Source organism: Mesocricetus auratus, unplaced genomic scaffold, assembly GCF_017639785.1.
Source record: "Mesocricetus auratus isolate SY011 unplaced genomic scaffold, BCM_Maur_2.0 Super-Scaffold_100676, whole genome shotgun sequence".
Lineage (NCBI taxonomy): Eukaryota > Metazoa > Chordata > Mammalia > Rodentia > Cricetidae > Mesocricetus > Mesocricetus auratus.
The window spans coordinates 146943521-146965307 of record NW_024429266.1 but is presented as its reverse complement, the minus strand read 5'-3'; the positions used below and the strand labels follow the sequence as shown (position 1 = coordinate 146965307).

The 21787-nt window shown below is 46.8% G+C and overlaps 1 protein-coding gene across 22 annotated transcripts in view; it reads left to right on the top strand.

The window, feature by feature from the left end:
• The window catches only part of Dysf (dysferlin), a 200191-nt gene that overhangs the window by 161889 nt on the left and 16515 nt on the right, over window positions 1-21787 (top strand). For 16 of the 22 annotated variants that reach the window (XM_005071085.4, XM_005071079.4, XM_005071081.4 and 13 more), the window contains 8 exons: window positions 7074-7172; window positions 13178-13306; window positions 13565-13720; window positions 15772-15863; window positions 17248-17418; window positions 18087-18229; window positions 20260-20399; window positions 21477-21565. In XM_005071085.4, coding sequence (XP_005071142.1) covers window positions 7074-7172; window positions 13178-13306; window positions 13565-13720; window positions 15772-15863; window positions 17248-17418; window positions 18087-18229; window positions 20260-20399; window positions 21477-21565 — 1019 coding nt within the window. Of the gene's footprint in view, window positions 1-5922; window positions 5935-7073; window positions 7173-13177; window positions 13307-13564; window positions 13721-15771; window positions 15864-17247; window positions 17419-18086; window positions 18230-20259; window positions 20400-21476; window positions 21566-21787 lie in introns of all 22 variants that reach the window. The other 6 variants (XM_040737838.1, XM_040737832.1, XM_040737837.1 and 3 more) reach the window with 1 other exon arrangement.

Genomic DNA, 21787 nt, shown 5'->3' with positions numbered 1-21787 from the left:
GAATTTCTGGGAAGGAGCTGTAGTTGGAAACAGAGAATGGGAGAGAAAGGTTGAGAGTGCATTGGAGGCAAGCTTGAAGGGAAGGAAGTGGTCATAGATCCATGTTGTAGAACACAGACCTCTGAGCACACTGGATGCTATCTTCATCAGGTCAGCTTTGCCTGCCTACAGTAGGCCATCGGGAATGGGGCTGCTGGCTGATAATATTTCCTCATTGAAGGAGGGAATGTGGATGGCCAGTAGACCTTCACCAGAGAGTCCTCTCTGCTCCTCTCAGCCATTTGGATGCAGTTATGCCTTAATTGCACAAGTTCCTTGGGAGTCTTGGGAGGTGCTAGAGTATATATATAGTCTGGTGAAGGTTAGTGTGACTGTGAGGAAGCCATCATCCACGCTGGGTGAAGACTTTTCAGTGTGGCTGCTTAGTGGTCACTCACACTTCTCTTACTCATGCTCTTCAAGTGATCCCAGGAAACTCACTGGGTCCTCAGGGTAAACTTTGGGGAAACATACTTTGGTTTGAGGTTGGGATCTTATGAGGAGGTGATAGGCATTGATGATCCCCCCTCAGGATGATAGAAGCCCTTCAAGAGAAAGGCAAGAGAGTGTCAGACAAGCTTGGCTAGGATGGCGGGAGAGGGTGAGCTGTCGAGAAGGCAGAAGATGGGAGGGGAGAGAGCAGCAGTCTCTGACCTCTGAGTCTTGGGAGGTTCTTGTAAGAGGCTTTAGCTCATTCCCAGTCAGGTGACATCAGAAGGCTGTAATACAGAGGGCCAAGATCCACTTACAGACTATAGGGCTGTGGTGGTGTGAGAGGTGGGAGGCCAGTATGAGGGGAGGGTTTGGCCAGAGCGGCAGTGACAGGGGTTGGGGTGGGGAATGGCAGATTCAGAATGTGCTCTGGAGCTGGGACTGAGTTGCTGAGAGCTGCCTGTGGGAATGAGGAAGAGATGTCTAAAGCTGGTCTGAGCATCTGGAAGGAGGGGCTGCCAGTCATTTATGGGAGGGAGGCTATAGGAGGAGCAAGTGACCTGCTGATAACTGGACCTGACAGGACATTAGAGAGGCTCATACGGCATACAGTGGCAGACATACACCAGGCAGCTGGAGTTTGGAGGAACCATTAGGCTCTCTATCATGAGACAAATCAATGTCCACTTTATTTAAAGAGTGGCTGGAAGGGAACTCCAAGAGAAGGTGCCTACAGAAGAGAGGGGGTTTGGATAACTGATTTGGGCATACTTGGAGGACCTCAGAGTGACTAATGAGGGGCCAGCTCTGGAGGCTGAGAGATGTGGCAGTGAGACAGCAGGACCACACTATGATGGACAGGCAAGGGGACATGCATAAGGGACAGAGGAGGAATGCCACTGGATACTGCTCTGCTAGACTCTTGGAGGCACGAGTCATTAATGACCATATAAGCATGTTTGGGCAGATTGGAGAGAATGACAAGACAGGAGTTATAGACAAGGTGGAGGCAGAGCTCAGTGGGTAGAGCACTAGCCCAGCATGCACAGAACTCTGGGTTCCATTCCAGGCTCTGTATAAACCAGGCATGAAGGCACATGTCTGCAATCACATAGAACTTGGAAGGGAGAGGCGGGAGGATCAGGAGTCCCAGATTATCTTTTGCTACACAGCAAGTTTAAGGCCAGCCTGATAAATGTGGGACCTTGCTTCAAAATAACAACAGCAGCATTGACAAAAGATGTTCTGGGGAGGCAGAGGCAGCCAGATCTTTGTGAGATCGAGGTTAGCCTGGTTTACAGAGTAAGTTCCAGGGCAGCCAGAGCGGTTATATAGAGAAACCCTGTTTGAAAACCCAAAAATAAAATAAAATAAAATAAAAATTTTAAAAAGCTGAGTATACAGCAAGCTTTAGACACTATTTTGTGCTCAATGGCTTGTCTGTTAAAACAAAACAATATCCACTTTAATTCTTAAAGTTTATTGTGATCAAGTGTGCATGAAAGAGAGAGGAGGGTGAGGGAGGGAGGAAGAGAGAGAGAGAGGGAGGGAGGGAGAGACAGATGAGACATGCTTGCCACCTGTGCTGAGGTCAAAGGACAACTTTTGGGTCATTTCTTGCCTTCCACCTTGTCGAATCAAGGATCTCTGTTGTGCCTGCCTCACTGTGAGCTCTAAGCTAACCCTTGAGCATCCGGAGTCATTCTCTCCTCTGTCTCCCATCTCTCCACAAGACTGCTGGGTTCACAGATGCCCACCGCTGTATCAGCTCTTCATGTGGTTCTGGGGACTGAGTTTGGCTTGTGCAGCAAGCATCCATAGCCACTGAGCCATCTCTCAGGCGCCATGACACCAAGTTCTTGCTTGCTTAGAACACGTCCTTGAGATTCCTACCATCCTTTAGTTTGGGCTTCTAAGCTTGTGTTTGATCATTTGTCCTTTTTTTTCTAATGGTTTTTTGAGATGTCTGTGTCAACACAAGCCCTTATTTAAAGTGTACGGTTTGGCAGTCACCCACCCCGCCCCTGTGTATTAAAAGAGTTGTTCAGTCATCCCCACACTCCGTTTTAGAATATTGTCCTCACTGCAGAAAAGAGCACCCACTCCCTCTTAGCCTCCAACCATCTCCAGCTCTACTTTGCTTTTGGTCTCATTTCGTATAAATGCAACTATGCAATATGTGTTCTTTTGTGGTTGACTTTTGCTCAGTGTGTTTTCGGGCTTCACGCAAGCTGTAGCATGTTGCCAAATGTTGTGTGGATAGCATGCTTCAGACGACATGCTTTTGGGTCATGCCCACCTGGTGGCCACTATGAAAAAGGCTGCTCAGAACTTTCAAGTACATACTTTTGGATCATCCCCATTTCTCTAGGGTGTGTATCGGGAGAAGACTGGGGGACACATGGAACACACTGCTTGCCACTTTTCAGAATGGCCAGAATGTTCCACAGTGTCCGCCAAGTTTTATGTTCTCACTAGCTTCTTCCACCCCACTGACATGGACTGAGGACAGTCACCCTAGTGTGTAATCTGTTTTTCATTGTGGTTTTGGTTTGCATGTCTCTGATGACAAGGTGGGAAGTAATCATATTTTTATTTCTTATTGGCTGCTACGTATCTTCCCTGGAGGAATGTGATCTTAAGGCCATTGCCCACTTTCAAAGATTTATTGTTTTGCTTATGTATCTCTGTGCGAGTTTATGTTAATACAGGAGTCCTCAGAGATCAGAAGAGGGCGCCAGATTCATTCCCTGGAACTGGAGTTATAGGTGGTTCCGAGGGACCACGTGAGTGCTGGGCTTTGAACCTGGGTCCTCTGCAAGAGTAGTGTGAATTCTTAACTGATAAGCCATCTCTCCAGCCACCTTTGCCCACTTTTAAGTTGTATTTTAAAAAATACTGAGTTGTGTGAGTTCTCTACACATTCTGGATACAGTTTCTTATCAGATGTATGATTTGCAAATATTTTCCTCCCATCCTGCCAATTGTTCTCTGCCCATTCTTGGTAGTGTCTTTTGAAGCATGCTGCTGTTCTTTACCTACGTTAAAAGCAGCGGGACTGTTTGGGAGCGGGGCAATGAGATGGGTCAATGGGGAAAGCACTTGATGCACTTTTCTGGGAAACTGAGCTTGGTTCATGTAATCCATGAATGTGGATGTGGAAGGAGAGAACCAACTCAACAATGTTGTCTTGAGACAGACTGCACGCACCCCTCCCTCCTCTCTCTCTCTCTCTCTCTCTTCTCTCTCTTCTCTCTCTCTCTCTCTCTCTCTCTCTCTCTCTCTCTTTCTCAAGCACACACACTAACAGACAAACATTTAAAAGGCAAAAAGTCAGATTTTTTTAAAGTTATGCAAGGAATACTTCTACTCAATGGAAAATCAAAATTATTTGCGTGGTTCATAAAAGCACATAACAGATAAAAATATTTATAGTCTGTACATTCAGAAGCAATCACTATATTTATTTTGTGTTTACTCTTTACACTAAAATACTTATGTTTTATTATACTATTTTTAAAAGATTTATTTTTATTTTATGTATATGAGAGTTTGCCTATATGTATGCATGTATATCATACGTTTGCAATGCTTGAGCAGGTCAGAAGAAGGAGTTGGATGCCCCAGAACTAGAGTTACGAATGGTTGTAAGCTAGCATGTGTGTGATAGGAACCAAACCTGAGTCATCTTCAAGAGTGGCAAGTGTTCTTTTGAAACATCTCTCCACCCCCTCAGACTTCTTTTTTCTCTTGAGTCAGGGTCCCATGTAGCCCAGGCTAACATCACACTGGTGGAAATGCTCCTGCCTCGGCTTCTAGGTTGCTAGGATTACAGGTGTGCACCAGCCTACCCAGCCCGTGGTTATTAGCCATCTCTAGTGGGCCGTTTTCATGTTGTACAATGACCCAGCTGGATATCAGCAGGCCTGCTGCTGCAGCCTGCTCATTTGGAATCTTTGTGTCTGTATTCAGGAGTGGGAGGTATGCATATTCCCCCTCTCTCCTCTGTACTTCTTTGTCAGGTTTTGTTTCCCAAAATGAATGGGATTTTTTCATCTTTTTTCCTTCTGTACTGTGCACCAAAGTATAATTTATTCTTTAAAGACTTGTAGAACTTTCTTCCAAACAAAAAGCCTCCTGGCTTGATAGCTCCCTTGGCAGGTACTTCTTGAAATGGCTTTTAATTCCAAGGCCAGCAATCTCTTCTTGTTTTTTTATTATTTTTGCATTGATGTTGGCATCTGTGTTTTTCTAGAAAATCTCCTAGTTCTTTTGGATTTTCCAGGATTTTGGCCTATTTTGTACTTCCTCATAATGTCTTTTTATTTCATCTTTCCTGTTGCCAATGTGTATCCACTCTTTGAAATTAGTTTGATATTTATTTCTTTTATGAGGGTGTTAATTATTAATTGCAATATTCTGCCTTCTTTTGCTTATTTCCTTAAATTTTTACCTTACATTTACATTTTACGTTTTACTTCCTTTTTTCTTTGCTTTTAAACTATCAGGTTATTTATTTTCATCTTTTTTGTATAAAGTTGAGAGCATTTCAGATTGAATTTTTCTGGGCCTATGGGTCTGTCTGCAACCTGGGTGTCTTGAATCTAGTTCTGGTTTTCTCTGACTCAGTGGGGTTATAAGAACATGCCTTTAAATGTTTAACAGCCTGGGATTTTCATTTTATCGTTTCTTATTAATTTTAAGTTTTATTGAATGGTCAGAGAGGTGACCACCATGAGTTTATTTCTCAGTTTTTATTGAGATTTGCTTTTGGCTCTTTTCCCCCTAAGTGCTCCAAGGGTGCCAGAAATAAAGGTATACTTCTTGTATTCAGTTTTCAAGAAGCCTGTGTATTTAGGTGTCACTGTTGACAGAGTATTGTTCTCCTCTGTGACCTAGCTTCTTGCTCTGTCTCTGTCTCTGTCTCTCTGTCTCTCTCTGTCTCTGTCTCTCTCTCTGTCTCTCTCTCTCTGTCTCTCTCTCTCTGTCTCTCTCTCTCTCTCTCTCTCTCTCTCTCTCTCTCTCTCTCTCTCTCGTGTTTCTGTCTTTCTTTGTGTCAAGTATGCTGGTTGGCTGCCTGCCTGTCTTACCTGACTTTTACCAAGTCAAATTTTTAAATGCCTGGGCTGGGAAGGGAAGAAAGCTTCAGGAAGAGCCCGACAGCTAAGCAGGGTTCCGACGCCAGTCCTACCTAAGTCTGTGTGCTCGTCTCCATGTTCTGTGTGCACTGTGTTTTGTGGGAGTACATGGGTGATGGCACATTCATCCCCCTCAGATGTGACTGTAAACATTGTCTCCTGTGTGCTGGTCTTAGTGTTCCTCGAGCATCTTCGATACAGCAGTTCTTTGCATTGCTCTGTGCTGGTATCTTCTGGAGCCCTTTAAGTCCAGAAGCTCCGCCTCCTTGCACTTTAACCCATCTGAACCTGTTTTTTTCTTTTGTGGCTGCAGAAGATCCTCCTGGTAAGTGACATCCTCATGCTGACACTCATTCTCTACTGGGGATGCTAGGACTACACTTCGAGGATGGGCAGGAACTCTGGGCACCTCTGTTACTCTCATTGCCTACTTGGATCCCTGGACCTGGTTCATTCAAAAGCAGGAACTCAAAGGGTTTGGCTTTGAGGAGGATTAAGCATGTTCATGCTTAGGACAGATACTCCGTTTACTGTGTAGACTGATGCAGATTCTGGGAGGAGCCCTACTCAGCCTTCTGTCGTGGTTTCAGATTGCTATCTCCAGACATCTTGCTCTTGGCCCTGCTCACTATACTGGCTGCGTTTCAGTGGAACAGAGAGGCCCTCAGCCTGAAGGCCTCGCCCTCAGTGGGTTTCTGGGGCAGACCCTTCAGGGAGCTTGCTGGTTCTGTAAGGGAGAGGCACATGCTAGGACAGAGCTGGGGAAGAGCTGAGGCAAGAGCTGAGCTGGAAGGTGTGGGGGGAGGTTTGTGGGGGCAGGCAGTGGTCCCCTTCCAGGGACTAGGAATGATGAAGGGCAGAGTGAGCTGTCAGAGCTTACTGTCTGCTTGCCTAGCTCCCTTCAGTCAGCAGGTCTTTTGAATAAAAGTCAATTAACAAATGCTTGTTGATCCTTAGGGACTCTACCTTGATTCCACCTTGAGAAGTTAACTTTCTGGTTCCCAGTTCAGAAGGCAAAGGGGTGGGCTGGGTCCTTGAGCTGCCCGGGCTCTACCTTACCAAAATCTTAGGCAATGCATTCTTGACATCCTCTGGGCAGAGAACTTTGCATACTTCTCAGCCAATTTATTTCTGGGATGCTACATGCTGCTGTGGTTATTCCTGCTTCACAGAAAGACAAGAAAGGCCTGAGTGCCTGATGGGAACACAGGAATGAGGATGGAGGCAGGCCTGAGTCTCAGCTGCTCAGCAACATACAGGTGTTGCAAGCTTCCCCAGTCTCCATGGCCTTTAGCTCCAAAGGCGCAGAGGTTTCTGGCTCCCTGTTTTCCATGCCTCTCAATCACTTATAGCCAAACCTTGGGATCCAGGTCAGCCTGAAGTCTTAAGAGGAAAATTCCCATTCAGAAGGCTTCAATTAGCAGATGGTCTCCTAAAACCCTCTCCTACTTTCTCTTTGCTCAGGAGGAGGAGTTCATTGACTGGTGGAGCAAATTTTTTGCCTCTATCGGGGAGAGGGAAAAGTGTGGGTCCTACCTGGAGAAGGATTTTGACACGCTGAAGGTAAGACCTCTCTGGAATTCATCCCCCAGTCTTCTAGCAGGTATTAGGTTCAGGGATGAGCAGTGTGGGGGGGTCTGAGAGGTCACCCTACTTCAGAGTGTGGATCTGGAACAAGAAATCACGGTGGACAAGGGTAAGCAAGAAAGTATTTGTGGGACCGTGTTGACAATACTGAAGTGATGGCTGAGGGATGGCCCTCTGTGGAGTATTGGCCAACATTTGGGGCTCTAGGTTTAATCCCCGGTAGCAAGGGATGAAAGAAAAATGGACCAGGCCTGCAAGATGGCTCGGGAGCAAGAGTGCTTTCCACCAAGGCTGTCTGTCAATCCAAGCTTGATCACCTGAACCTGCATGGTAGATGTCTATGTGTGTGCCATGGCATGAGCCTGTGAGTGTGTGTACTCACTGAATGAATGAATGAATGAATGAATGAACGAATAAATATGAAACTACTGGGAAAGGAGAAAGTGTTGAAGCGTTTATAGTGAAATAATGTTTACAAATTACTTTAAAGTGCCTCTTTAACTCTCTCTTCCTCAAGAAAAAAGGAAAGCAAGGGTGGCCTTCCACAGATTTTCTAAGTGAAGAATTATTAAAATTGTGAGTCACTGATGTTTCTAACCATGGTGGGTGCTGAGGGATTTGTGGCATCCTTCTGTTGCTTTTGGGGGTTTTGGAAAATCATTCTGCAGTAAAAAGTCTTTAGTGAGCTCAAATGTCAAGTCCAATTGAGAATATACATCTGACCCCCAACCTTTGACCCCTGAAAGAGACACTAAAGTTATAAAGTTATCCAACAAATATAATTAAGATGCTAGGCTTTGTTTCTGTGAGTAAAAACAGAGATGTGTCCTTCAATTTCTGGTATTTTGGGGGAAATTCTACAAATATAATTATAGTTTTTCAAGGTAGGCTAATTTTTAGAAAGATAACCAAAGATGACTCAAAAATTGTTCTCCAAGGTGTGGTCTCCATTGTAAGGCGACCAGCTACATCCAAATGTCAGATAAAATGTATGATTTTTAATGTTAAGTATGCCTTAATTATGGCATGGGACACACCTGAAAATGGTTTCTTATTTATCTGAGATGAGTACAATCAGAGGACCTGTGCTGTCTCTTCTGGACTGTAAATGTAGGAGAACAAGCACAGGGCTCGGGCCAGGAGATGGGACATTGTCCAGGGACTGGGCTAGGGAAAGTTCTGGCTATTTAGAGTGGTATGGGATGGGACCTCTGCCTCTGAAAGCCCTGTGTGGGGACTCTGGAGGGGACAGTTTCCACAAAGTGGTGTTGTTCCTTGGGTTCACTGAAGTCTGTCTGGTGTGCTGTACCTAGAATCCTGGCCGTCCTGCCACGAAGCCACAGGAGCCCAGCAGCACCTCAGGCAGCAAGTACTTCTGGCTTCGTGGCTGGGTGTGTGAAGCTGGGCAGACAGACAGAACTATTTGCGTACCAGGAAGAAGGTTTGGCCAGTTAGGTCTGGCGTATGGTACAATGGCCTCGCCAAAAAATGTGACAAAGCAATTGGGTTAGGATTGCTGCCAGGGTGGCCGGAGGCCCCAGCCCCTCGTTCCTCAGGAGGATGCCGGATGCAGAGCTGGAACACGGCCTCCAGCTTGACCTCTCCGAGGAGGTCTCCAACAGCAGCCAAGTGAGCAGAGCCTCTCCAGAGCAAAGGCATCCCAACTATTTCTGGGGGAAAACTAGACCTGGAAGGAATGCTGGTCCTTTAATATCAGTAAGTGGAAGACGACCTCCATTACCACCAAAACCAGCTTATAGTATGGCAGAGAGGGAAATACAGTGGACAAAAACCCCTATACTTTGGAAATCACTAGCAAAAGGGGTGTAAGTTCATGGTCTAAATAGGAAAGTAAAGAAATTACAGGGCACAAAAATGCTTTAAAATCAGAAATCAGAAGAAAATGCAGGAAAAGTGAAGAACACAATAACTTTCCTAATAAACAAGAATGGATCAAACTCTTCTGCTAAGCAATAAGGACTTCAAGGCTACATTAAAAGTCAAAATTCATTGCACTCTCCTTAAAAGGCACTTTGAACAATAGAGTGGCTGTGGGAAAAGCAGCCTTTCAGGAAGCAATATATCTATGCTGTCTTGGGTACATAATCAGGTTAAGTGTAAATAAAGAGGAATCAGGTAGAATTTAAAGTAAAAAGCAAAGAGCAAAACAGTGGTTTTCTTTCCTTGATAAAAGATGTATTTCCCAAATAAAGACTTCCACAGCTTTGAAATACTCAGAACAAAAATAGTTAGGAATATATGAACTTGTGTCTTACAAAATAGCATCTCAAAATAGCAGGGATTAAAGTTGAAGAGGAAATTTTAATTCACCGCCTCTTTGACTGAACAGACAGTAAATAATAGTAAATAAAAGAAGCAAAAAACAAGCTAAGGCTTTTCTTTAAACTACAGCTAGTTAACATTGCAGCTTAATAAAATGTTCAATTTGTAGCCTTGAAACAAGGAACAAAAATAATTTTAAAATGGAAGACAAAGTAATAAAAAATAAAGAATGCATTTTCTACCTAATACTCAGAGAACATTTACAAAACCCAATCACAAATTAGGTTAGTAATAAGTTACCCAAGACAGAAATCAGTCAGGACATATTAAAGTGCAATAAATTGAGAAATTAATAAGTTTAAACAAAAAGTCCATCCAGTTGGAAATTTACAAAGTATTTCATTCGGACTCCCAGCGTGAACATGCCTGAATAAGTCAGCATTTTCCCCCTTTTCTCTTGGAAATCATTCAAACCCACAAAATCCATTTTTCAGAAGAGCTGGAAACAAATAAAAGCCGCAGACTCCAAAATATAAGTAAGGGCTGCTCAAGGACAACTGAGATTGGGCAGGGGCCACGGGACATGAAGGATGATGGCAGCTCATGGGGACAGGGCTCTCATAAACCCCTGTGAAAGTGTGCTTCCAAATGGGAGAATGTGGTAACTGTGTCAGACAGGGGTGGATGCATGGGGGTCAATTGCTGTTTCTCTTTACTTTCCTATACTTGGAAATTTTCATAATAGTTTCAAAGCAACATGCTTGCAACATGAAGAAGGAAGTGCACCCCTTATTTCCAAAGCTGCAGGAGCTTTGTAGGCAGGTCAGGCTGACTGCCGAAGCCTAGACCTGGTTGGATTCAGACGAGCTGGGAAGGTGGAGCGACATGGAGGAGCCATGTCTGTAGGAGGCCTTGTGCCTCCATGGTGGGAAGGAAGGAAATAGCCAGGCTAGGAAAAGCCAAGTCATTTAGCGGTTAGTAAATGTAATTGCACAGCATTAATTCAAAAATCCAAAGTGGAAAAAAAGAAGAGAAAGTAGAAATCAAACCAATAAAAGAGGACACGTGCCTTCCAGGACTGTGTTGCCAAGCAGCAGAAGAGAAGGAATGTTCGCTGTGAACTTTTTAGAAAGGAAACTTCAGAATGTGAAGCATGAAGGAAGGAACTTGAGAGCAGACAAGGTCCATGAACTGGACTCTGGCAAGAGAGAAAGAATAATCCTGAACTTTGGGCAGTGCAGAATGGCCACATGGGAAACACAAATGGGGTATAGATGGTAGAGGTGGTAGTCACGACAAAAAGAAAATGGGGAGAAAAAATTCAGAGGTATAAACACAAAGTGGCAGGTATAGAAGCCAGGGACAGGAGACTGGATACTGCTACAAGCAGAGTCTTTGAGGATAACACCCCAAACAGTGATATTAAACAGAGAAACATGTAGTCATTTAACCAAATTTCACCTTTGCAAAAGAATACTTGAATATATGGTTTGAAAAGGTTCAGTGTGAGTGAGAACAATGGACCCAGATTGGTCAACTTCAGATATAGCCTAGAATAGAACATATATCATACTTCAAGTATCACAAAGGAATTCTTCGGGTAGTCATACCCATTGTTCCCACTCCCTTAAAATACCAACGCCATTTAAAATGGAAAATAAATCAAGGTGGCTTCAGTTTCCCCAACTATAAAAATCCAGAGGCCTGAAACAGCACACATAGGATTGTCAGTGACAGAGGATTTGAGGGTCAGCCATACTGCCTGACAAGCACTCAGGGGAAACAGCCAGCTGGTGAGGAGGGTTAGCACTTCTCAGGGATGGTTCCTGGAACCAACAAGCTGGGACTTGGAAAGAGCACAGCAGAGGAATTAGTTGTGATCACACAGTCTCCTGGAACCCAAGTGAACAAGTGGGAGGGTCAGGGTAACAAGACCATGGAAGCATCATTGTAACTGACTCTGTAACAGTGTAACAATGGTATAGGTGGAGAAGGGGGAAAGTGAGACGCCCAATGAGAGCACTAATTGTCGTGTTGTAGAATAAATGGAGTTGACAGATCTTTTCTCAAGTTGACAAACTGTGTATATAAGTAGATTCTGAGTAGTGTCAAGGTCAATACTGAGGAGGATAACCTTGCCTAACTCGGGGTGATGGGGATGAGGGAGGAGAGGAAGAGGGGAGAATGGAGAAGAGACTGTGGAAAGAATTTCAGGAAAACAAATGAAACCAGAAACTTGCATGACCGTGTGTAAATCTTAGACCCAGGCTATCCATCCGCCTTATCAGTACAAGTCACATCACACCAGTCACGCACTGCAGCAATTTCTTTCCACTGTGGCTGCCGCCCCCACCCACTTCCTCCTTGTGTGGCCCTTGTTGACCTGGAACTCACTATGCAGACCAAGCTGACCTCAAACTCACAAAGATCCGTTTGCCTCTGTCTCCTGAGTTCTGAGTTTGAAGGTGTGGGCCCCCATGCCTGACCTTATTGCAGGATTTAACATCAGATCTTGAAGTGACATCTAACTACAGTAGGGAGATTCAAGATAGAAGAGTTGACCGTTTACCAGGCTGTGAAGAAAGCTTTGATGAGTTTTAAGAAGAGGCAATGCCACACGTACCACCTTCTGACCATAAGGCTTTGAAACTAGAAATTAGTAACAAGATCAAAAGTCCCCATAGCCTCCTTCACCTGGAGAATTCAAAAGAAATCATACTTTTAAACATTTTTGGGGGCAAGGGAACATATGTGCCGTGGGCTGTCTGTCCTTAGATTTGCCATGTAGTGGGGATGGCTGTGAGCTTCTGATCCTGCTACAGTGCCTGAGTGCGGGGACTACAGGCATGCACCACCGCACTACCTACCCTTCACACTTTTTTGTTTGTTTAATAAGAGCTGGATGGTGGTGGCGCGTGCCTTTAACCCCTTCACTTGTGAGGTAGAAGCAGGTGGGTCTCTGTGAGTCTGAGGCCAGCCTGGTCTACAGAGCAAGTTCCAAGGCAGGCTCTAAAGCTACAGAGAAATGCTGTCTCAAACCTCTCCCCATCCACACAAAACAAAAAAGATTTGAGAAGAAGAGGAAACTGACCCAAACTATTGAATATTAAAGAGACGGTAATAAAACACTAGCCTTGAGCTTAGGTCTAAGGCAGCATGCAGAGCCATTTTTAGCCTTAAGAACTCATGTTAATTTTAAGAGATCAGAATCCAAGTAAACATCCAAGTCTGAGATCAAATAATTAAAATAAAATGTATTATAGAATATCGGAGGATTATGACTCATTCTGCACGTAGAAGGTCAGCTTTTCATTTGTTTGTAACATTCTTAATCCCTTTAAATGTGTTGCTTTTGTGAGTCTCAGGTAACTTGAAAACTTAATTCAGCTGAAAGTCCACATCTTAATAGACTGACAGATGCCTTCCCTCCTCTCCCTTCCCTGGTTTTCTTTCCATCCTGTCTTTTCATTTCTTTCTCTCCTCTCGTCCTCCTTGACTTCCCTTCTCCACCTTTCCAACCCCACCCTTTTGTTTGCTTCTGTTCCTCTGTTAACGGCTCATGCTGTCAAATGCGCCATCTTCTCCGCTGATCCCATCTCTTCCTTCACTCACACTGCCTGTTTCCCTTCCTTCCCTGACTCTTCCTTTTCCGTTCCCCAAATTCCTTGTTCTTGAGTCTTTTCTCATCCCAATGACAGGTCTATGACACACAGTTGGAGAAAGTGGAGGCCTTTGAGGGCCTGTCGGACTTTTGTAACACCTTCAAGCTCTACCGGGGCAAGACTCAGGAGGAGACTGAAGATCCATCTGTTATCGGAGAATTTAAGGTCTGCCCCTGGCTTTGTGAGGTTACAGCAATCAGTGAATGGGGAAGGAGTAGTGGCAACAGTGACTGACCATAGTGCTGCTTCTGGTGTCCTTGGGGGTGACCTTGTGGCTGATGTAGAATTGGATGGTAGTGTGGGGTAGTTTGTGGCTTAGCTCAATGGTTTCCATGATGATGGTGCTCAGAAATGAGCATCTGCAGGTTACTGTATTATTGACAATGATGGCAAAAATGAAAATCAACTCCCCATTTCTTTTAGGGTCTCTTCAAAATTTATCCCCTTCCAGAAGATCCAGCCATCCCTATGCCCCCGAGACAATTCCACCAGCTGGCTGCCCAGGGTCCCCAGGAATGCTTGGTCCGCATTTATATCATCCGAGCATTTGGCTTACAACCCAAGGACCCCAATGGCAAGGTAACATTCTTGGAACCCTTGGTCCCCTGAGACCAATAGCAAGCTTGACCTGAAGAAGGCAGACTGCGTTTCTGTCCCAGGAAGGGCACAGTGAGCTTGCAGAGCTGAGAGGGAGCTGGGGCATCTTTGTGAGGAGCAACCCCAGGAGGTCAGGGAGGCTAGAGTCTGTCTGGAAAAGTGGGCTGAAGCAGAGGAGATGGAGGAGGGAGGGTTGAAGGAAGGAAAAGGACCCTTGTGGGTACATGCACACTGGGAGACCGGGAAGGTCAGGAAGCTGGATTTTAAGAGTGGCTGGGGTATAGGTGAAGGCTTGAAAGCTGACCGCTCAGTTCACAGGTAGAACTGGGCTATGGCATATGGTAAAGAGGACAGAGGTTCAGGCTGAGTCTGGTAAGGTTTTAGTGCTGGGAGGGGAGGAGTACAGGGAGGCACAGGACCAGGAACTTCTGTGGGCCATGGGGCTACAGGCACAGGGAAACCAGTTAGGCTTGTTCTGCCGATGTTGGTGGTCTATTCATCACAGGCTGTTGGTACTGACATTGTAAAAGTTATTTTTATTATTTTATGTGTATGGGTATTTTGTACATAAATATACACCTGTGTAGCACATATGTGCCTGGTATCCACAGAGGCCAGAAGAGTGCATCATTGGATCCTCTGGAACTGGAGTTAGAGATCATTATGAGCCACCATGTGGATGCTGGGAATAGAACCTGGGTCCTCTGGAAGAGCAGCCAGTGCCTTACCTCTGAGTCATTTCTCCAGCTCACAAAATACCATAATAAAACATAATTTCTCTGGATTACTGAGTTTTTAGATCTTCCCTTAAATTTCATGTCTGAAGCAAGAGACAGAGCCAAGCCCTGGACAGAGATGGAGGAGGGAGGGCTGAGGGAGAAGAGATGGAGAAGGGAGAGTGGAAGGAGAGGAGGAGATGGAGGAGGGAGGGCTGAGGGAGAGGAGATGGAGGAGGGAGGGCTGAAGGAGAGGAGTTGGCAGAGAGAGAAGAGCTGGAAAAAGGAGAGAGACCAGCAAAGCAGGAGAGGGTGGCTGGAGTTTAGAGGTCCAAGCCTGGGTCCTTGTCCTCTTAGATGGGTTCAGGCCCCATCTAAGTGTTGCTAAGGTCAGGGTCAGAAGTCTGGTATCCCATCCCCACTTATTTCAAAGATGAGAAGTCTCACACCCTAGCCTGGGAGCACAGATGGCTTCCAGGACATGGCTGCCATCCTGGCTTATAATCTTCAAGCCTCCGTGGCACTGTGCTAGCCCTTGTTCCTCTCTCATCATATTCCTGCAGGGTAGTGCCCAGAGGACAGGCCTAGGCTGTTCTAGTGGACAAAATGTGGCTCTGTCTGTCTCTTTCCATCTTTAGAAACAGGCCACTTGAAAATAGCCTGGCCTATATATGGTCACGTGTGTATGAGGGTTGGGGTCTAACCACACCCATCTCTTCCCATGTGCCAGTGACTCAGGAGTATAGGAAACTCACCCTTCCTACTGCTGGGTGTGGGGCTACAAGAGCCGTCTGGCCATAAGGTGTGACAGGGCGAGCTCTGTCATGGTATACTGTGAGTGATGTGTTAATGTACAGTGTAGTGTGGCATGTGTTTATGGTATGGTATGATGTGGTATGGTAAGGTGTTGGTATGCTGTGGTGGGTATGGTATGGCATAGTACAGTATGATATGGTATGGTATAGTGTCATGTAATGGTATAAGGTGTGGCATGGTATGCTGTGATGGGTTACAATATAGTGCGGTGTGGTAAGGTATAGTATGGTATAGTATTGTGGGTATTGCATAGTATAGTAGTGTATTTGCCCTAGTGTGTGGTATGGTGTGGTTTGGTATGATATGGTAAAGTGTGGTGCGGTGGGGTGTGGTGTGGTGGGATATGGTGGGGTGTGGTGTGTAGTCATGTGGTATAGAGGACCGGCCCTGGCCTGACAGGACACAATATGCATCACAGCTCCCTGATGGTCATTGGAAACCAGAAGCCCCAAAAGACACCTTGACCCAGTGATTTTACTTGTGCATTTCTATGTCCTCCAGTGTGACCCCTACATCAAGATCTCCATAGGGAAGAAATCAGTGAGTGACCAGGATAACTACATCCCTTGCACCCTGGAGCCCGTATTTGGAAAGTAAGTGGGAAGTGGCTTGAGTTTGGGCTAGAGGGGCTGGTGTGGATAATTCACAGTTCACTGGGCAGATGTGGCTGCCAATTAGGAAGTCTCCGTCTCCTGGGGCAGAACCTTTATCTTGGCTCTTTTATGTCTGTGAGCACAGACTTAAACCTTGTCAGGGGCTCCTTGCTAAGCACAGAGAACAGTTATCTCAAAGACTACACGAGTACTTAGAAGACACATTCCTTATAGTATGGGGTTCCTATATACCCTGTACCTCAATCCCCCATTAGCATCTTATGTGAGTGGTAAATTTGCCCAAATGAGAACATTGTCACAGGTATGTTATGATTAGCTAAGAGACTTTATGAGTGCCCTTTGCTGTCCCTGTCCATCCCAGATGCCATGTTACCAGGAGTTGTTCTTTGAGTGCCCATGTGATTTTATGGTAGTCAGCTAGGGGATGAAGACAGCCAGGGCATCTAAGAACAGGAGGAAAGGGCTGAGTGGTATGTGGGTGGTTCATGGGACCTAAGTTGCCGTTTGGTCATGAGTGTTTTGATGTGTGGCCTATGGCTGTTGTTTCTCTAGTACCTGAGGAACCCTGGTCTTCCCATGTATCAAGTAACACATTGCATCCATGCTGGCATCCGTTTGCTCAGTTGAAATAACTCTGGCTGTAACTTTTGGAGAGAGACGGTCCCAGCCAGCATTTGCCACCTTGCGTAGTAGAGGATGGAGGGTGGAGAGAAGAGGTTTCATGAGCTCTGGTACCTGGCGCAGGGATAGTGTGTGTGTGTGTGTGTGTGTGTGTGTGTGTGTGTGTGTGTGTGTGTGTGTGTGTGTGTGTGTAGACTCCACAGAAGCTCCCTCCAAAGAGTCTTTTTCCATAAGCCCTCCTTCAATTCCATCTTGGAAGTTTGTGGTCATCCCTAGGAGTCCTGAAAGTAGGTTCTGGACATTATCTCAGTTAGAGTTTCCCATCTTTGTCTCCTGGTGCCATGGCAGAAATATTGCTATCAATGTTGTGTTCCATCTTTTTGATCTATTCATTGTTGGGTATATGAATTAGGCAGCCAGCTTGATTGGGAAAACCTGGCACACAGGTACACACACACACACACACACACACACACACACACACACACACACACAGAGAGAGAGAGACAGAGAGAGACAGAGACAGAGAGACAGAGACAGAGAGACAGAGAGAAGCTTAGAGGCTTGCTTGCCCAGTACAACTACACTGTGGGTGACTTGCTCTATAAGTGACAGGAGACCTGAGGAGGAAAACCTCCCTAGGATGGCTTTTAATCTCCTGCCTTTACCATGCTGCCCCTTGACTCCCCACTGGGTAGATGCCACTTGGTTTGAGTGTCTGATGCTGTTGGCTCTCCTGCAGGATGTTTGAGCTCACCTGCACCCTGCCTCTGGAGAAAGACCTGAAGATCACACTCTATGACTATGACCTTCTCTCCAAGGACGAGAAGATTGGGGAGACAGTCATCGACCTGGAAAACAGGCTGCTGTCCAAGTTTGGAGCTCGCTGTGGGCTCCCACAGACCTACTGTGTGTAAGTGCCCAAGGCTGATTCTTACTTAGCACTGGATGTTCTCTTCTTGAATCCAATGAGGAACACAACTGTACCCACCCCACAGATGTGGAGACAGAGGCTTATAACTGGCAAGATTAGAATTTGAATCTGTGTTTCTAGCTCTTTATAATGGTATCACAATTCAGCCTTGCCCATCCTCCCTTATTTTTGAGACAGGATTTCAGTGTAGCTCTGGCTGACCAGAAACTCACTAGGTAAACCAAGCTGTCCTTGGATTCAGAGATCCACCCGCCTCTGCCTCCTGAGTGCTGAGATAAAAGACATGCACCACCACACCTGGCTTCAGTCTCTTGTGACATGCACCAAGGTCTGCAGGGGACTGGGTACCTGGAAGGAGAGAGGAAGGGGTGATAGAGAGAAGGAAAGGAGAAGATATGTGAAACACATGCTTTAACTGTGTCTGAGGGAGTCCTGTGACCGCCAGGGGCATCTGTGTGTGGCATTTGAATGTCAGCTTCATGCATGCTTCAGCCCTTCGCTCTTCGGGTCTCTGTTCTGTGAAACAGGGACGCTAAGCACGGGCTATGGCAGTGGAGTGGGCAGTGTTGTGTGAATGTGGGGTACAGAGGCTACTGGAAGTCCCTCACTCTGGAATGTCTCATCTTAATCTTGTACTTGGGCCTCAGCTCCGGACCAAACCAGTGGAGAGACCAGCTCCGCCCCTCACAGCTCCTCCAGCTCTTCTGCCAGCAGCACAGGGTCAAGGCCCCAGTCTACCGGACAGACCGAGTGACGTTTCAGGATAAAGAATACACCATTGAGGAGATAGGTGAGCTGCTCTATTGTCCCAACCATGGTGGGTTCTTTGTCTCATCAGAAAGGCTCAAGTAGACACACCCCATATCAGCAGAGTAAAGGGGTACCAGATTATGGGTCAGAGGTCAGGGTGGAGCCAGGTCAGATCTCTGTCCAGAGCCGTGGTGAAGTCTTCTGAGGGTGTCCTGCTTAGCCTTGGTTGTCAACTTGGCATGGCAGAGTAATCTGAGAGGAGCCTCGGTTGAGAAACTGTCTGGATCAGGTTGGTCTGCAGCCAAGTCTTTGAGAGAGTGTCTTGACTGATGTGGGAGGGCTCGGCCCACTGTGGGTGGCACCATCTCTAGTTAGGTGAACCTGGGCAGTGGAAAAAAGTGGGTGAGTGAGCCAGTGAGCAGATTTCCTCTGTGGCTGCTGCTTCAGTTTCTGTGCTGACTGTCCCTCAATGATAGATTTTAACCTGCAAGTGTAGGCCAAATCAGCCCTTTCCTCCTCTAAGTTGCCTTTGGCCAGAGTGTTTTATCACCGTAAAAGAAAGCAAACTGGAACCGAAGGCGAGCGTGCAGGCGGGGCTGAGGTCAGGGGCGGGGCCTGTCTCCTTTTGGCTTAGGAGGTCAGACTTTGGTCAGTCCTTTCGGTACCTCCACCTCTGAGGAGATCTTGCTATTGAGTTAAGCTAGTCTGCTTGCTTGACCTTGGCGAACATTTCCTACCCCCTACACCTAAGCCTCCAGGACAGTCAACAGGCTTACCACACCCATGCTTGCCCTTAGCTCTGCCCAGTGTGGTAGCTGAGATGCCTCACCACATGCTCTCCATGTGTCTGAGATGCCCATACTCCCACATCGCCCACCCAGAGCACTTCCAACTCCCTGAGGTGTTTACAGGCCCAGCTGGCCCTGCGCCTCCTGCTTGTTGCAGCTATGTTTGATGTCAGGACTGGTGCTGAGGTTATAAAAGGAAATGACGGCTTTGATGCCTGTGCCCCGCCCCCTCCTCCTTGGTCTGTGTTCCTGACTCTCCCAGGGCTTGAGCCAGGCTCAGCCATTAAGAATGTGCATCTGGTTGAGGTGGGGGGGAGTCTCATTTCCTCCAGGGGCACCCGCTGCTCTGCTAGCAACTTTAGCACAGGGGATCTAGGTCATAAAATCCTGAGGTCCAGCATCTGCCTCACCTTACAGAAGAAGCCATTGAGGCCAGAGGTACTTAATGACCTTCCCAAAGTCACCAGCCATCCTGGTGCAGGCCACACTCCTGGCCCTGCAGCACACACCATATGACAGTGTGCTTGGCTCCAAAGAGCAGTAACCCAATAGCATACATGAGTGGCTGCGTGGATGAGTGGGTGCGTGGGTGTGTGAGTGCATGTGGGTTCATCATTCCTGTACTCCTGTAGCCAAGGCCTCTGGCACAGAGAGGAGCCTGGCTTCTTCCCATGCATAGCACCTGTCTCCAAATCATTTGGCAGTGGGGAGCTGTCCCACAGGAAACAGGAGGTAGAAGAAGCATGTATTTACCTTTTCTAATGGAGTAGGATCCCAGCTGCCCTGGTGCATGGGTGTAGGGCTTCTGCAGGGTTCTTGTCTGTGAAATGGCAATGGCAGTGGTACTCAGGTCCTTCTAGGGACCAGGCATGCTAACCTTTCTATGAGCAGTGCTGGTACATGGGTTCTCTGCAGAAGCATTCACTGTGACCCCTGGGTGTAACCTTCTGTGGTCCAGGTTTGGGGCTCAGAGTTGGGTGTTGTTAAGACCAGGTGGATGAGTGGACTTTGGAAGACAAGGAAGATTATGTGGATGGAAAGTAAGATTTTCTAGAAGAGGCTTGGTAGAAAGAACGGTAACAAGGCATCTGTATTTGAAGCCTGGTGTCTGTGGGCAGTGGCATTTTCCTCTTAGACAGGGAGGCATAAGGACCAGCACAGTGCATCTCTGTGGGGATGATCTGTCGTGAAGAGGGATTCCCTGTGGCCCCCAGGAAGAGGAAGGCAGCCCTGCTGTCTTGTCTCTCACATCCCTAGTCACTTTTTTGTTTCTCTGGGGCAGAGGCTGGAAGACTCCCGAACCCACACCTAGGCCCAGTGGAGGAACGTCTAGCCCTGCATGTCCTTCAGCAACAAGGCCTGGTCCCTGAGCACGTGGAGTCCAGGCCTCTTTACAGCCCTCTGCAGCCAGACATTGAGCAGGTAAGTCCTTGTCCCTTGAGTTGTGGAGTCCTTGGACCCCAGAGGGCTACATCCCAAGGATAGCCAGAACAGTCAACTTATCAGTAGGGATCTGTCACTCTCTCCATGGCTCATTTCTTCACAGAGTCATCTACATGGGCTCTTGGGGCTTGGCCTTTACTGCCTAGGAAACAAAGCTAGTGCTTGCTTTGGGTACATGTGGGTCTGGCTTCCTGCCTGGGTGTCTGAAGTCTCTCCATTTTAACCCTACCTATGGGTGTCCTCTGTCTGCCATTGTTAGTGGTTTAGTTCCAGAAGATCATCTTGTACTGAGCTACAAGTGATGTCTCAGACTAGATCCAGGACCTCTAGAATGGCAGAGGTCCACCGAAAGTGAGCAGGAGGCTTCCCTTTTGGAAGACAGGTGAACACAGAGAGCAAGCTTAAGCCCGGCAGCCAGGCTGGTTGGAGGATGCAGTCTCGTAGCAGCACGAGGAGAGGGGAGAAAAGTCAGGGGAAGCTCCGAGGATGCCTCTAAGAGAAGCAGGCTCTTTCCTAGATGGGCTGCTACCCAGCCTCCTAACGCAGCCCAGGTTAAGCTCTCCTGTCCTCTAGCCCCGTGATCCTGCAGGCATTACTGAACCAAGTAATTTAAGAGAGACAATTTCCTGGATTTGCTGAGAGAAGTAGGCAGGGAAAGTGGCTTCTGTCATAGGGACCTGAGTCCTTATGACTAAATCCTGGCTCCCTGACTCTCTGTGGCATTGCACACGTCATTCTCTACACCCTGAACAGCAGTTAACACAATACTGTCTCTGAGCAGCCTGTGCCTGGAGGGCAGTGATCTCTGCTCTGTAGTGGGTCCTACATCGATCCGTTTAGGGTTCCTTCTTTCCTGGGTGCTGAGCCTGTTTTCTGACAGCCAAGCAGGCAGGCTTGAGTTTCATTTCCTCTGGCCTGATCCCCAGGTGTGTACACTAGGCAGGTACAGAAACTATGGATGCAATGTGAAATGTGTGTGTGTGTGTGTGTGTTTGTGCTTGTGCTCATGCGCACACACACTTATAAAACATGAATGAACTGCTCATGTCTTTACAGGGGAAGTTACAGATGTGGATTGACCTATTTCCAAAGGTACTAGGCAGGCCTGGACCTCCTTTCAACATCACCCCAAGGAAAGCTAGAAGGTAACAGGCCTGGCCATAGCTGTTAGCTAGGCTGGAGGCAGGAAGGCTACAGAAACTGTGGGAGAGGGAGAAGAAGGTTGCTTGTTGGACACAGACTTGGAGCCACTGGGATCTTGGAACATATCTTGTTTGGGTCTGGGTCTGGGTCTAGCCAACCAGGTAGAAGGACTCCTTGGATGAGCTGGCCAGTCAGGAGGGGACATCACATCCTTTGCTGGAATA